Source organism: Symphalangus syndactylus, chromosome 24 (assembly GCF_028878055.3).
Source record: "Symphalangus syndactylus isolate Jambi chromosome 24, NHGRI_mSymSyn1-v2.1_pri, whole genome shotgun sequence".
In the NCBI taxonomy this organism is placed as follows: Eukaryota; Metazoa; Chordata; class Mammalia; order Primates; family Hylobatidae; genus Symphalangus; species Symphalangus syndactylus.
In genome coordinates, this window is record NC_072446.2 from 55,839,279 (window position 1) to 55,856,611 (window position 17,333).

Consider the following 17,333-nt stretch of genomic DNA (forward strand, 5'->3'; position numbering starts at 1 on the left):
AGAGAAACAGTTCCTTAATATTAACCCTAAAATCTCAAAAGGTGATTCACAACATTTTCCTCCACCACAAGTTCTTAAAATAAAAAGGAGAATTCGAACCATTTTTTTCAAGCCTATGTCTTACTATACTGGTAGTGCTGGATTATCTGTTTGAAAGGCATTATCTTCAGAGAAGTACACTTAGAGAGAAACCTGGTCTCCAGAAGCCATCTGCTGCATAGACGGCTTTGCCTGCTCTGGGTCTCACACAGAGGCCCACGGTCCTCCCACTCCCCAGCAACGAGGACCACCTGTGACCTCTACTGGAGGGCCCTCATGCCTGTGTTTTCAGGGGGGGCTCTTTCTGGGCTTCCCTTCCAAATTTCCACCCAACATCAAATGCTGTAAGTTGGGGGCAGTTTGATATGTCCTTATTCCCTCAATCCTCTTGTACATCATTTCATGTGCGCCCAGATAAAAGAATTACGGCCCTAATCCTCCCTCCGCAGGGAGGAAAGAAAGTGGCTGGTGGGTGCAGAGCTGAGGAAGTGGGAGAGGGTGCACAGCTGAGGGTGTATGATGCCTTTTGCTTTTTTGGGAGTGAGGCTGCCCATGAGAAAAGTGGGGATGGGAAGATGGGGCATAAGGGCAAAGACCACATCGGCCTGGTGGCATTGGCCGAGGGAGTCCCTGCAGGTCTCGTGAAGACACACATTGCTGGGCCCGATTCCCAGAGTGTTTCTGATGCAGGAGGTCTGGGTGGGGCCTGAAAATCTGCATTTCTAACACTTCCCAAGTGATGTCCATGATGGCGGGCCAGGGACGGCACTTTGAGAGCTTCTGTTCAAGGAGGAGAAAACTGAGAGGCTCCTGAGAGTTTGGGAGTCTCAAGAAAGGAGGGGAGAGTTTAATGTAAGTTTCTATGAAGGAAGTGGATGATCCCATTAAATATCTGAGAGACATGAGTCTCTTAGGAGGATGTTCTGCAGACTCCAGGGAATGTCTCACCAGGAGTCAGATGCAGCTGCGGGTGGAAACACCTCCGGCTCCCCGAGTCCTCGGGGAAGAGGGCATCCTCCACGTGGAGGAGACTCCAGCTCCCCAGTCACTTCCCGCCTTTGAAAGTCAATGCAGGCTTCCATGGGGGTCTAGACATTCAAATTTAATTAGTGGGGAGGTGTCTGTCTAACAAGTGTCAGCACCAGGCCTTTGGACAGATGCTTGACATTTGCTACCTGACTGAATGCTCAGGCCAGTGTGTGAGGAGGGATTGTGGGTGCCTTCCCTGCAGCACAGGTGAGGAGACTGAAGTTCTGCGTTTTGGAATCACTCTCCTGGGCCCTCTCCACTCCACCCTCGCTTCTGACTTCCTTGACCTGCTGCCTCCCCCGGAGGGCTGGGAAAGCAGAGCCTGGCCCTACCTCTAGGTTTCGGATTCAGTCCCTGGAGAGTGGGACCTGAGTATCCCCACCTCCGACAGCTTCCCAGGTAATGCTGATGGTGCTGGGCCACAGACTATGTTTCAAAAACTACTGATTCTAACCTTATCTCCATCCCAAAGTAGAAATAAAGTATTTGCTAAGACAAGGTCCTTAAATGCCATCTCTTTCTAGCAAAACTTTCTGGTAGTACACCTGTGTCCTCTTTAGAACTGCAAGAAACCCACCAAATCCTCTCCACACAGCCTTCTTATCTAACCCTTGCTTCTTCTCCATCATCGTCTATGCCAAAGTTTCAGTAAAAGGCAACTTCAAGAATATTAACAAGGAAGAACAGAACAAACTAAGCAAACTAAGGGACCATAAGGGCACTCCAGAGATACTGTTGGGGCCTACTCACCTCACCCTGACCCACCTGCTCACCTGCAAAGGGTCTCCTGTCTGCCTCTCTCTGCCCACGGCCATTCTCTGACCTCAGTTGTCCACAGTGGGGACCCACTGACAAGGGTGTCTTTTGGCTTTGTGGCTATCCTCACTTCCCTGTCACACGGCCCTGCTCTCAGGCAGTTCCCTAGGATCACTCCCAAATAAACTACTTGTATCCAAATGCTTTGTTTTCAGCTTGGTTTGAAAGAATGCAAACCAAGACAGGCACCAATGTCATTATTTGAAAATCATCCAATAACAAATGATGAAGACTGAGGAGGCGGCTGTACGACTCAGACCCAGGTACACGTTTTGTGCTTTGTGTGATCATGAAAAATGCATTTCCTACTTACCCTTAATGCTAAAGAATCACAAAGCACACACAAAAAAAGGACAATAAGCTGACCTTCCCCCGTCGAAAAGGCCTAATGTTGCTCAGAGTGGATTGCTTTGCTTTTGTTCTGGGAGTCTCTAATGTGGGTATGAGGAGATAAGTTATACTGAAACGAGCAGGGGTGGATAATTTCAGTAAATGAAGGTGCTTTTATTTAACATTAATTACATTTAAATATTGGAGTCGAATAGGAAACCCCATTGTGATTAGTGACACCAGGGTGAGTTCTGGATCATTATTCTCTGATGGCAGAATGTCAAGTCTTGCTGCCTGGGGAGACTGAGACTCTTGAGCCTGACAGGTAAAGCTCCTTCCGCCGTCCCCTCTGCTCTGGCCACCAGACCAGCCTCTGCACCAGACCTGATGTCCTGTATGCCCTGTGGATGTCCATCTCCCGTACGCCCCCCTGTGGATGTCCGTGCTGCCTGCTGCCTGGGCACATCAGAGGGCGGCCCTGCACATGCCCTGGGCCTTGCTCCCATGCCATTTTTGCACAGGGCAATGAACAGGGCAATTGCGAGGCGCACACGTGCAGAGACCGACAGGACGGGCAGTCACAATCACAAACCTGTCCATTGCGGTTGAGCTCTGAGATCAGCAAGGAAGCACTATTTAATTAGTCACCTAATTAGTGGCAGGCCACACTGAAGGTTTCAGATGTCCTCAGACAAATGTAAAGATAAAAAGCCTAATTAAGCCGCCAGCGCTAGGCTGGCTGCTGCCAGAGCCCACAGCTGTGCCGGATATTGTGCGGAACTGCACGGCCCGATAACAGGAGTTGTGGTCATTGCCACAATTGCAGCTTTAAAAACATGCCCTGCTTGGTCTAAGCTATTCTTAGTTACCTCCACACATTCAACCAGATGAGGGGATCAGTGTCTAGGCTGAAAGTCTGAGGCTGCATCTTTTGCTGGGATGATTTGGTCAGTTTTTGAGAAAACTCTTCTGAGTGGTGGAAGTAGAAGACAAGGGGAACCCGGGCTTTCCAGTGCCCACCAGTGCTTCCTGTGAATCAGTGTTTCTCTCTAGTCACATGGAGGGTCGCGGGGACACCGGCCGGGCTGCTTTCAGTCACTGTCATCAATGACTCCAGTAAGCATTTTTCTAGTGCCATTACAGGCTCTTCAAAAGATTCTTTACATCGGGATTAAATTAGGAAAGAGTTAAAAATAATGGATTAAAAAGGAACTTTCCCATAATTAGGAGTAAATACTATAAAACACTGAAGCATAGAGACTCGTGCTGAAACAGAAGAGGACAGCAACTGCCTCAGCTCCATGAACGCAGGCCCAGGAGACAGTCAAGATGCTGTTCTGCATAATTCTGGAAAAAAACCTGTTTGGGACGCTGGGGCAGGGCCTGAGGTTCTGCATTTCTAACGAACTCACAGGTGATATCAATGCTGCTGGTCCACGTGCCACACCAGGAGTGAAAGGATGCAGAAACAGAAGAGAGGTGCATACACCTGGTTCCGGCTCCTTCTTCTTCTTCTTCTTCTTTTTTTTCTCTATTTTGCTATAGCATTTATATAATTAAAAAAATGATTCTGGAATATGTTTGTGGAAACCTGAAAGAGTCAAAGCACTGCAGCTGAGGAGTTCACTTTATAGTGAGTTCACTTTACAGATCTCACCCTGATAGGGTTTGTGGAGTTTCTACCGTGGTGGCGCCTTCGGGCTGGCAGGACCTGGGGGCCCCTGCTGGGACTCTCCTTCAGCACAGATGAGGACAGTTCCTCCCTCAGGACTGCAGCACTGCTTGGCAGCAGAGGTGGGCTAATGGCTGAGGCCAAGTTTTTTCTGCTTTCTCCAGTGGTTGGAGGTTTTAAAGTCTTATTAATGGAAGCACCGAGAAGGAAAATGCACATGTGACATCGTAGTGTCCGAGCCAGGAACTTCAGTCCCAAAGAACAGGGTGGTCAAATGAACACAACCCACCAATCACAAGAACAGCCATTTAAAAATAATCCAAGTCTACCACTTAAATGTCTTGGGCATTATGAAGAACACACATAATCTCACAGTGAATGTCTGAAGATCTGTCTTTTGCCCTCCAATTCACGGCCCTCTACCCCATAGTACAAGCTGGTGTTTTCTTCCTCAGTGCCCTGCAATGCAAGAGAACCACCCCATGGCTCTAGCATTGCCCTGCTCAGCTCCTGATCCTTGCCACAAACACGCATGCTCCTGCGCTGGCCGGGCAGGTGACAGGAAAGAAGGCTGGGTCCTTTCCTCCTGGGCTCCCCTCAGAGGCCAAGTGCACCAGAAAAGGGGGTAGGGAACCAATTAGCTGAGCCCACCCCACCCTGAATGACGCTACGCCCCTGCCCATCTCCACCCCTGGAGGCCTCTCACAGGGCCGAGGGAGACTGTAGAAGCCTCTGAGAGCAGGGCCAGTGGCTCCTCGGCTCTGCTGGGGATCACCAGGGCCAGGAGCAGGAGGGAACGGACGATAGCAGGGGAAGTAAAAGACTGGGATCCTGGGGTGTGTCCCCAGGAAAACGCCTGCCATGCATGTCTCCCAGTGCTGGAGGGCCCAAGAGGCTCCCCCTAGGAAGGACAAGACGCAGGACTCAGGCCTGACAACCACAGACAAGGAGATGTGTCTGTGCAGATTAACTGCACACAGCTAGCAGATAAACTGCACACAGCTAGCAGATACAATAGCATACTTAAAAAAAAAAGTCAGAACACCGCCACAGTATTCCCTCATCACATGGAGCTTACATCCTAGGGTATATTAGGTAGTGAGTTTGGGCAAAGCACTTCAGCTCTCCCAGTAGCACCTCAGCACTTGGGGAAGAAAGAATAGGAATTTACACGAACTGCTTTTGGTGTCCTTTGAAGAGGAGACCAAATGTATTTTATAATTTCTTGCATGGAAATAATACAAGAACAAAATTGTGTTTGTTTTGTTGTCAGATGACAGAATTACCAGATTTTCTGGAGAAAGAGGTTACTGTCCTGAGCCTCAAGTGGATTTTCCAGGAACGATGGTGCCCCTGCCGAGTCTGACGATGCAGCTCAAGACTACGAGGAGGCAGCCGGGTGCTGTGGCCCCTGCCCGTAATCCTAGTACTTTGGGAGGCCAAGGCGGGCGGGTCATTTGAGGCCAGGAGTTCGAGACCAGCCTGGCCAACATGGTGAAACCCAATCTCTACTGAAAATACAAAAATTAGTCGGGCGTGGTGGCTTGCACCTGTAGTCCCAGCTACTTGGGAGGCTGAGGCAAGAGAATCACTTGAACCCGGGGGGAGGCGGAGGTTGTAGTGAGCCGAGATTGCTCCACACACTCCAGCCTGGGCAAAAAGTAAGACTCTGTCTCAAAACAAAAACAAAAACAAACAAACAAACAAGACTACAAGGAGGCTGATTCTCCTAAATTTTGCTTCCAAAATGTAGATTCAATCCTCACTGGTGGTAAGTGTTGGGTGAAAACTGTATTTCTTCATTTCAGCTCAAATCATGTATAAAATTAAGTTCAAATGGCAGTTAAACTGGGAAAGTAAAATACGCAGTGGGTTACCATGGTGATTGCTGACTTAAAATAATTAGAGAAAATAATGAGAAAACTATTTCCTCTCTTAAGGATTAGAGATCTGTAAACTGATACCAGTCTATTTTTAGTGTACATAATCTGTGTAATGATGATAGAGAATTATGAGTATTTTAGAATGCTTTAAAAAGCTCTGTTTGATTGGGAAATTTAATTGACTCAATACTTACATCAAAATTTATACTTATCTTTATTAGATCTAAGTTGACTCCACAAAAAGAAAATTACTTGTATATGTCTCAATGTAATCATTTAAATAAAACATTATGACTAAGTATATAGCTAAATTAAGATTTAAGACCTGTTTATGATAACTTCTTAACTGCTATAATTTCACAGCTCCACCTTGATAATTCATCATTCAAAAATGGTTGCATAAAACTTGCTCTTCAAAAGTTTTCGAGGAAGAGACCCATCAGAACAAGTAAAGCACTCAGACTACAACGTGGCATACCCTGGGAATGGAATATTCCTAGGTGCTTCTCATCATTTCATGCTTGCAGTGAAATATTGCCGCAGACTGACCACATTATTCAAAGCACATGAACTCTGTTACTAACTTCAATAACGACACATAATTTATTTCTAGTTACCTAAGAGTATGTTCTGGAGAACTGAACAAACTGGCTAGAAAGTGAAAAAATCAATTCTTTTTTTATCCGGTTAATGTGATGTTAAATGAGCAAAATAACCACTTGGGATTAGCTCGTCTCCATGTTAACCAGGCACATACACCTTTTGAGGGTCATTTCCTCCATCCATTTGCTTACCCAGACCCTCACAAGGCCCCATCTGTCTTGAGCTAAGAACTCTGCTGGCTTCCAGAAGAGTGATGGTAGGGCTGCATTTTCCCATCTCCTGCTTACCTCTCAGCACCTGTGGTTTTGAATGGTAGCTAAAGTTTTTCATGTGATCCTACAAAAGATTTGGAAAAACTGGACTCTTAATTCAGGGTTCTGTGGTTCCCAAAGTCAGGGTTTTAAAACATCTATGAGACTTTTAAAAAAATAAATGAAGATAGCGAGTTTGAGAGAAGCTAGGCAATACACTGAGGGCTCCATGTTAGGTGCTGATGACGCCAGGCCATGATCCCAAGCTCTCAGACCCTAACCCAGGGTGTTTTCTATTAAAGAGGTGCTCAATTCAGTGAGCAGATGGAGAGAGAGACTGGAGATGCTGGAAATCCCTGAGCATCACCCATCAGAAAAATGGGCTCTGAAAGGAAACCTTGTTTGGTGCTTTGAGGGGGATGAGAAAACAGCATCAGAAGAGACGCACAGGCCTCCATACTCCCTGAAGGGTTTTACCTGTTTCAGGGGATCCAAAATTCAAGGGCTGGAAGAAAGGTCCTGGCCCACATGCCATTTCTGAAAGCGTATTTGTAATGTATGAAGTCAAACTCATTCCCAAACCTGCCTGATTATGTGGAGTATCTATTAACATACAGATTCCTAGACCATTCCCCAGGAGTCCAGGTTCTGCAAGTTGGGTGCAGGATCTTGGAATCTACATCTTTAACAAATGCTGCAGGTGGTTTTTATGATCTGGCCAGTAAGGAAAACATTCCTTTAGAAAAGGGGTCAGTAGGCTGTTTCTGGGAAGGGTGAGACAGTACATATTTTAGGCACTGAAGGCCATATGGTCTCTGTTGCAACTACTCAGCAGAGGAGTCTGCCATCTAATCTGCTATTGTAGCACAAAAATGGCCACAGACAACACATAAATGAGTGTGGCTGTGTTCCAATAAAGCTTTATTTACAAAAGCAGTTGGCAAGCCAGGCCTGGCCTCAGGGCTATAGTTTGCTAACCCCTGATCTAGAATATTATTCCACTGATTCATCCATCCACATAGGCAGGTGTGTGGAGTACCAAACAATCTCAGGTCTGTTCTCTGAGGGTGTTCTCTTCAGATGTAGGAAGATAATTTTTATTATTTAAAAACCAATCAATCAATAGAGTAAAACAACTCACCAAAATACCAATGTCTCTAGGAAGGAAATTCCAACATTGGATGCACCAACCACAATGATCTTGGCATTGACAGTTATTTTAGGTTCCAATGTTAGTTTTCTGTTTGTATGGTTTAAAGCATAACTCATCTGGAAAAAAAATACGAAGACAAAGAAGGAGTCAAAGAAAATGTAGCAGTGTTCATACCCCCAAATTTGCAATTATGTAGAATTATCTAACCAGGACATTACCACCAAAACAAACCTAATAGTGCCCATGTACAGCCACCATGAAATGTATGGGAAGATGCTTTTAAGAAATTAATGTAAGAATATGTGAATATATGCCTGACATCCCAGCTAGGTCACATAAAAATGCCTGGTTTTCAAGATTTTGTCTTAATGCTGACAGATGTTTCATACAGAATTGAGACCCTTAATGATTACAGACAACTGGTAAGTGATACTACAAGGAGACAGGCAAGCTACTCCCTGAGACTCTGTAGTTCCGTGAAAGGTCCCAAGTCTTTTCTTCTGTCCACAGTTTCCCTGAAACCTTAAGTGACAAATTATATTAGTTGGGTACTTGAAGACAAGTTTTAGCTCCTGTTCAATTCTCTGTCCCTCACGTTACTTAATGTGGTATCTTGTGGACAGTAGATGCTCAATAATATTTGTAAAATGGCAAACATTTATTAAATGGCAAAAATGTGTTCAATTAGTAGGGTTGTTCAACCTTTCAGATACTTCAGAGTCAGGGAGGCCTCTTAGAAGCACAGAAAGTAACTGGTGATCACGTTAATGTCCATGTTTACAAAAATTACCTGAATTAGTCATTGATTTGATTTACTTCCCTGCAGAAGCTGCAAGGGGTACATTAAATGTGCAAAGTAAAGTTTTACAAAGAAGTGATAGAGTAGTCTTGGAAGAACATTGGGATATGTGCCAAACGATCTTGGTTCTATTTTTAATCCATTGATTCAACACACATTTTTTATTTGGTGCTTACTATGTGTCTGGACAGTGACAAGAATTACAGCTGACTTCTCATTGGAAACAATGGTGACCAGAAGTCAGTGGAAAGATATTCTTATCACCTCATCCCATGCTGTTAATTACATCAGCATTAACTTCATCCTCTACATCAGAAATCTCCACATTCTGATAGGTCAAACCTGCTTTGGATTTTCCTAAAACCCTGGGATATCAGGAGTTGGAAGTCTGACAGAATAATGGTAAAGTCTTATTTGGGTTCCCACCCACTTTCCAGTACTGTAGGGGCATGGGTGTGGCCATACGCTTTGCCATTTAAAGGTAACATCTCAGATCTAGAGCTTAAATCCCATTTCTCTGTCTCTAGATAGCCTAGCAACATGGAGGAAGGAAAATGGCTGGAGCCAAACAATATATTGACAGAAATTTAAAACAAAAGTGGGAGATTTCAGATTCCATAATTAACATTGCTTGTACCTCTCAACATCTGTTCTACCCTACAACTCCCACCTTTAATTTGGCACAACACAGACTTTGGAAGAGATTGGACTCACTCCCATTTTCAACAGGGACTCTGATTCACGTAAACCAAGTCGCATACTCCCACTCTCTTTCCTCAGTGACTGGGTCACGATACACATATGACCTAAGTTGACCTAATCAGAGTGAAGCCCAGGACTTTCGCATGACAGCTGAAGGAGAGAAGCTTTCTTGTTTTCTGGATGGCACGTGGTGTAAATGTGAAGCCTGAAATGGCTATGGTTATCATGCCAAGAGGGAAGCCATTCCAGGTTGAAGCCCCAAGAGAATCACAGATAAATAGAACAGGAATTCTTTTCAAACCCTACCCGAAACCCATACTACCTTTGGACTCTTCAGTTATATAAGCAATACATATCAGTCAGATATTGCCACAATAGGGCTGTGAAACCACTTCAAAACGCATTGGCTTAAAACAACTGTCACTTATTCTGGCTCATGCGATTCTCGGTCAGCTGGAAGTAGGCTGATCTAGGTTGGACTCAGCTGGGTCTGGCTTCAATCTGCAGATTCCAAACCTGCCTCACATTTCTCTTATTTGATGCAAGAGAGCCAGAGCATGTTCTTCTCATGGCAATGGCAGACATACAAGAAAAGTAGGTGAAAATAGGAATACTTTAGAAATTTGGCTAAAGCAAGTCATGTAGCTGAGCCCAACATCCATGAGTTAGGGAAATATACTCACCTTTAGAGGCAGGAACCTCAAAATCACACAACAAGGGACACAGCCCAGGGAGGGATGAAGGCTGGGAAGAACGACACAGCCCACTGCAGTTCTTTGATTGTTTAGGCCAGTTTGTTTTTTATATGCTATTGAAAACTTCCTAGATTGATATAGTTTCTAAATGAAAATAATGAATATACCATTTGGGTGAAAAAGTGCATGTTCTTCAAATAAATGTCAGTTCTGATTTGCTCTATGAGAATTTCGCAGGACAGATCCATGAGAGATTGTGCAAGAAATCTAGTTTCTACTGGTTCACCTGGGTGCCAGTGTGTACTGTACTCTGCTTAATTTCCAAGACAGGCAGGCTGACAGTAAATACACTCTAGCCAGCCTTAGGTTGGGTGGTCTAGAGCAAGGAAGGTGGGAAGCATATGTGTTGTAATGATGGCATCTAATCGCAGGTCTAGTTAACAGATTTAAAATGCAAGCATCTTGACAGAGGTCAGAAGCCAAGATTCTTTTCAAAAGGAGATACGTGCAGACATTCCCCTCTGCTGTTGGAAGTGTAAGCTAACATTGAAACATGGGCAGTAATGAAATTCTCCAGTAAAGAATTATACCTCATTTATGAAACAGCTCCTGTATCAGTGATACAAAGGCAGGCTGGGGAACAGAACAGAATGGCTTTTGTTTCCCACACAATAGCTGTAACACTAACAGCTGCCGGGCCTCACACATCACCTTTCTAACTGCTAAGTACACAAAGTGGACTCTGGTGTCAAGAGCCAGTAACCAGTACCAATGATAGTGGGTGTCTTACGAGAGCGATCAGGCATCACAATGATTCACAGTCAACCCAATTTTGTGCCCAGGTTTTAATTAAAAACATATCCATCGCCAGGTATGATGAAGTCTTCTGACCTGAAAAAATCGTGTTTTTCTTTTATTAGTATAGACGGTTTTTAAATGCCTTAAAAAAAAAATCTTCCCAGCCTGGAAATATCCTTCAGTGACAACTGTAAATGAAGACAGCTTCTGCTGCTTTATGAAGGGTTTATTTTGCACAGAAGCAGGAAGCACGGGTTATTTTTTAATGAAAGCAGAATATTTTCTTCCCTTATGTTCCTTCAAACTACGAGTTTTCATGGGAAAGAAAAACAGACATACAAGATCCTATGAGTCAAGCCAGCTTTTCCTTTTCTCCCTCTGAACTTCTGCCAAAAAATGTCCCATGCATTGGAGATTCTGTTTTGGGTCTGATTTCCTTCATAGAAAGTAAAAATAAACGCCCTAGTTCTTGACTCACATTTTATAGACAGAAATTAAATGATCCTCATAATGGAAAATTATTTCAAAGATTAAACAGGGCGAATTGTAAGCTATTTACCTACGTACCATACCAGGAATAATATGGATGGGAAATCCAGTTCTTACCTCCATATCCTTTCAAGACATTTCCATTTTTCTGATGGCATTAGGTTAGCATTTTAGACATAGAGATTATTATTGTTATTATTATTTTGAGATGGAGTTTTGCTCTTGTTGCCCAGGCTGGAGTGCAATGGCGCGATCTCGGCTACTGCAACCTCCGCCTCCTGGTTTCAAGCGATTCTCGACAAAGGGATGATTTTAAGTGTAGAGATCAACAGTAACCCAGCAAGATAAACAAACTATACATCATGGTGTATGAGCTAACCTTTTAAGGCTAAAAAAAAAAAAGATTCCTTAAAGTTGATGTCAACTCTCATAATGACTTTAAAATACAAACCATAGATTCTATTGCTTAGGTAGGAAAGGAAGGAATGATAATATTTGATAACTCCTGTTAGGAAATTCTAGAGTTGAGCTTGGGGGTTGGGGGGCGGGGAGGAATGTGGAAGATTCGGAGGTCAGATGGGAGGGGAGACTGGCTGAGATGAGAAAATAGGGAAGAGAAATGAGCAAATGTTTATGTTTCAACCTCTTTAATTCCCTATGAGCTTCTGAAACAGAAGACTGTAGATGTGAGTAGCTGAGTCACTACTGGAGGAGTTCGTGGTTGCTTTTATCCATTAATTTGGTTGCCTGCCTCCCTACAACTAGACTATTAACTCCTAGAGGTCAGGAACTATGTCTTTGTGTTTTGAGCATTTGCTGTATTTTAGCGGAACAATTTCTGCCATGCATTTTGGGGCATTTGGTAAGTGGTAAAAGAATAGATACATCAACTTTGTGTTTCATGGACCCTTTTTAAAGGGTGTTGACATAATTTCTGTATTCCAAATTATTTTAGTTGGTTCGTTTCCATTTGCTTAAATGGCCAAATAAATAATCTGGATGTAATTATAACTACTTAAGATTAAATTTGATCTTTTTAGTAAAAATGATGTTGATGTGCACGCTCAGTTGAGTTTATGTCATGATTCAGATACATTTGTCAAGATAACTTAAATACATAGTTTTGAGTTTTAGGCTCATTTGTTAACTGTTCTGTGTGTATAGAAAAAAATTCGTCAAAATATAATTTCATTGGATATACATAGACCCGAGTTCCATGTTTCTGCATGTGGTTTGGTTTCTCTTCTGCACTTAGAATGAATTAGAATGACTACAAAAGCATTATTGAAACTCAATTTCAATGTTAGATTCAAAATCGGGAGTTATTAAAACAATAAATAGGCTGATAAACTAGAAAGCAATAAAATACAAATGATCCTACATAATACATACAAGGTTCATACTAAAATGGATCATGATGCTATCTATCTATGGTGAATTTTTTCTTATCATAGCATTTCTTTTGGAGGTTACGTTCAACCTTTGGGATCATTAGCCTGGGTGTCATTAGCTTGGTGGCAAGGTTTAGGCTTGTTTTCTTAATTTTGCCACTGGTTGAAATTCTGAGCTTATTTTTCCTAAATATCAGTTTCCTTGGGTATAAAATGGTAGTAAATTACATGAACCTCTGCTTTCCTCAGCAGGCAAACATGGGAACCAGTCTTTTAAAAATGTCTACAAATACTTTGAGCTTTTCAGGCAAAGATGTTACACAAGGTAAAATTGCAGATCCTCTTTCCCATCTGCAATATGAAAGGCAAATCTTTGAAAAACACGTTTGAAAAGGGCAAAACAATGAGCTCAATTTTCAGCTCACACCCATGTGTATATGTATCTTTTCTTACAGAAAGCTTCCAAAGACTTCAAAGGGAGCTCTGTCCATACAAGGAAATGAAAGATGGAAAGATTCAAACCCATTAGGAACAAAATTTCTGAAATCCGTGATAAGCCTACTTTTGCTTTATAAATGTAATTTTTCTTATGCTTCTCTATCTCTCTTTTCTCCTTGAGAAACTCTCGTTTTCCCAATTTGAGCAGAACAAATTATGACAGATTTACAGTGGTACGGCACAAAGTTCAAGTTGACCTCTTTGAGGCAAAGTATGGCAATATTACAAATAAATAAAGGGTAGGGGGGTATAGACATTTTAAATAGAACCAATCAGTTGGAATCTCTTCCACAGGCATAAAATGCAATTTCAAAAAGCCTTTCTACTAAAATAATTAAAAAGTTTCAAAAGTATGATATGGATACCAACACCTCTGTCCCACAGAGCATAAGTCTGTTGAGGTCATGCTGTGGTTTTGAGACTTGCTTTATGAAGGATTCACTTAACTTTCCTCTCGGTTGGGGGTACTGGGAAGCTCAGAGCAATCTGGTAGCTCCAGCACTTCGGAAAAAATGTAAACTGTTGTGTCTGTGGTATCCACTGAGGGTAATGGTGATTCTAGGACACTGGCTTTTTTCTTAACACTGGATAAAGCATACTCAAAATCATGTAGCAGGGGTCAAAGAGTGGGCCGTGGTAGCCTCTATGATTCAATGAGTAAATTTCTTTCACTTGCATTTTTCTTATATTTCTCTTATCAACTCCATCTGTCTCAATCCCTCATATACCCATATTCCCTATTTGGGCATTATCATTATTTCGCATGTTTTTAAAAGCTAAAATTATTGCCACCCTATGACATGCACTTGTGGCCATTCTTAAACATTTATATTAGAAAAATGATTTGGAAGCTAAGTTGAGGGATTTTACTGGATTTCATCAATTCTAGTGTGCACATTTTTTTAAGCTGGTGTTCCTGAAATCAGCCTTACAGTCAACAGCATTTCAACAGTAGCAGTCAGCCAGGCAGTAGCAGTGACATAGTTGTCCTTACCCGTGCATGGGTGCTTGGCCATGGCTGTTCATTGTCATCACTTCAAGAGAGTCATGTGCATTATATGCACAATATGTGTTGAGTTTAAGTGCTTCTGACAATGTCTTCAAAAAGATTACAGCATGATCTGGCATTGAAATGAATACTTATTGTTGTGTTCCCATAAAGGCCCAGAAACTGAGCAGCAAGGTGCAAATTTGATATTTGTGAAGCAAATATTAGTCATTGGAGGAATGGATGTAATTCCATGTTTTCTTGCAATGCAACGATTGAGTGCCTTTCAGGAGCAAATAGAAGATGACAAGGAGATGAAGCTGTGTTACATTTTGTTACTCAGACACATGCAAAAAAATTTTTCCACATCACGCAGCAAATAATGCAATTGAAGGGCATGTAAATTGCCTCCCCTCTCTGAATAGATGAAAGAAATTTCAAAGCACTATGACTTATATGACTGATTCATATGCTGTTCAGGACTCTCATTTAGATGTTGTGTTACAATTTAATTGGCTGCATTTTTTTTCTTAATAGTACATAAAATAAAGGTACATCTTATAATTGATAGCAACTTAGATTTGATGAATTAGGTGGTTAATTCACTTGTTTCCAATTAAATAATAGCCCCCAAACAAGTAGCTCATATGATCATTAAAATATGATTGCCTTTATGCAATACACAAACACCGGCAAGGGAGATCCACTGTTGGCTTCTCCGAGACACAGAAATTCATTAATCCTTAATATAAGGATTATATCCTTATATATATAATGTGCCTTAACATAAGGCACATTAGCCGATGAACCAAGATAACCTCAGATGGCTCCATGTCTCTCCTTTGCCTTGAGTAGTGTAAAGTGTTCAGCAATGTCCTCTGGGTTTCTGCAACATTCTACTTGAATCCTATCTGATATGTGTCAGCTAGCTGGCACTCCAGGTATCATTCTCAATACAGGGTCAGCCATAAACTGGAGAAATTACTTCTCTGGGGGTGAACACACAAGGAAAGGCAGGAATAAAGTAAATCCATGGCAGAAAAATGATTCACAGAACCAATTACCTGACTTGCATTGTTCTATAAGTGATAATTAGTACTACCTTACAGATATATCTCTTTAACAAACTACTTAACATCCAGCTACCTAATCATTCTCAAGCTCCATATCCCCATGAAAGAACTACTTTTACTGGAATAAAATGAGGACATGAGCTGAAAGGTTTGGGAAACACATTCAAAAGTGATGGAAGGCATTCTTCCTATTAAACAGTACCTTTCTGAAATGATGGATAGTTCTTAGAGAACAAAAATTGTCTTCCATGTATTAAACTACATTAAAAGGAAAAACAAACAAACCCTTACTTTTTACATTCTCTCAGAACACTTGTGATGCCAAATGTGTGAGTTTTTTTCCCACACTGACCAATTCTCTGACACCAGCAGGGTGTCTGTCCTATGATTCAATTCCATTCTGACACTGTCTACCTAGGCTTAGTCCCACAAGGCTGCTCCCTGTACCCCCACTTCACATGCCAATCACAAGTCCATGTTGCCACCTGTACTTCTGACTGGCTGGCTATCAACTGGAGGTTCCCATAACCCCTGCTTAGGTTCGATAATTTGCTAGGATGGCTCACAGAACTTGGAGAAACAGTTTGCTAACTGTATTATTGGCCATTATAAAAGGGTTGGGCTCAGGAATAGCCAGCTGCACAGGGCATGGCAGGGGGAAAAGCACAGAGCTTCCATGTGCTTTCCAGACGTGCCACCCTCCCAGCACCTCCGGTGTTTACCACCCCAGAAGTTCTCCTAACCGCTTTGGTTAGGGTTTTATGGAGGCTTCATCGTGTAGGCATGGTTGATGAAATCATTGGCCACTGGTGGTTGAACTCGACTTCCGGCTCCTCTCCTCTCCCTGGAGGTTGGTGGGTAGGTCTGAAAGTTCCAACCTTCTAATGACATGGTTGGTTCTCCTGGCAACCAGCCCCCTTCCTTAGGGACTTTCCAAAAATCATTTTGTCACTATACAGACTCAGGTGTTGTTGAAAGGAGCTTGTAATCAATAACAAAAGATGCTCCTCTCACATTTATTGCACCAGAGTTTTGTCAGGGGTAGGGAATGAAAACAAAATATTGTAACAAAAGATGTTTCTGTTGCTTTTGTCATTTAGGAAGTTACAAGTGTTTCAGGAGCTCTGACCAGGAGCTGGGGACAGAGACCAAATGTATATTTCTTTATTTTATCACAATATCATAGCATATATATGTTTATAATACACATTTTGATTATGAATGTCTTAATAATGAGTTAAAAAATCAAAGAAAAATATGAACTAATCTGTGGTAAATGTATTCTAAGATTTTTGTGAAATGAGAAAAAGTTATATTGTTGGTTGTTTTCCCATCCTAAAAACAGTAAGGGGAAGGTTTATGGAGAATGTATGGGGCATCATCTAAGTACTATTTGCTTAAAGGTAAGAGAATTTCAGGTCATTTTTCTCTTCCCAATCCATATCATAAAGGTGGGACATATGATATATCAGAGATGCGTGAACAGTTGCTATTTAGCCATAGACTGTAAAATATTTTGTACTTACTATCCTGGAAGTAGGCTGGAATCTGCCCTTATTCCTATAGAAACAACTTAAACTATACAGCAAAGAGTTACTATGCCAAAGAGTCATTTCTCCAACTAGAAAAGCAACTCTGGAAAAAAAATTTTGGGATAAAATCAATATTCTAGAGTCAAAGCACAAAATTTCAACAAATTGAGTTTCACAGATCTGACTGACTTTTATTAGCAATTCATGAACTGGGCAGCATCCAACCTACAAAACAGAAAGGAGCTCTGATGAGCTAGACAGAGTGGGTAAGTTTTATCGGCAGTGAAAAGGTGAAGGAATACAGGAACAATGAACAAGTAGTGGATTGGTCATTTCGATATTACTTTCCTTAGAGAGATGTAAGCAAAATCTTGTTGGCTTAATGGGATTTGAATATCACCTCTCTCCTGATTTCTCAGAAGGTCAGACATTTCAAGCAAATAACCTAGTTTCAGACTGGTAAAGTGGAACTTTAGCACAAGTGACTCCATTTGGGGCCCACTATCTTTAACACTAGCAGCAAGGACAGTCTAACTTGTCAGTGGGGAAGGCAACTGAATGTGTGAAGCAATGCTGAGGGCATTGAGATAAC

General features: G+C 42.1%; 1 protein-coding gene across 1 annotated transcript in view; it reads right to left on the bottom strand.

The window, feature by feature from the left end:
* Positions 1–17,333, bottom strand: part of CFAP61 (cilia and flagella associated protein 61) — a 318,407-nt gene that overhangs the window by 121,869 nt on the left and 179,205 nt on the right. Inside the window, exon 18 of the mRNA XM_063634162.1 lies at positions 7,765–7,892. Within this exon, the coding sequence (XP_063490232.1) occupies positions 7,765–7,892 (128 nt within the window). The remainder of the gene's footprint in view (positions 1–7,764; positions 7,893–17,333) is intronic.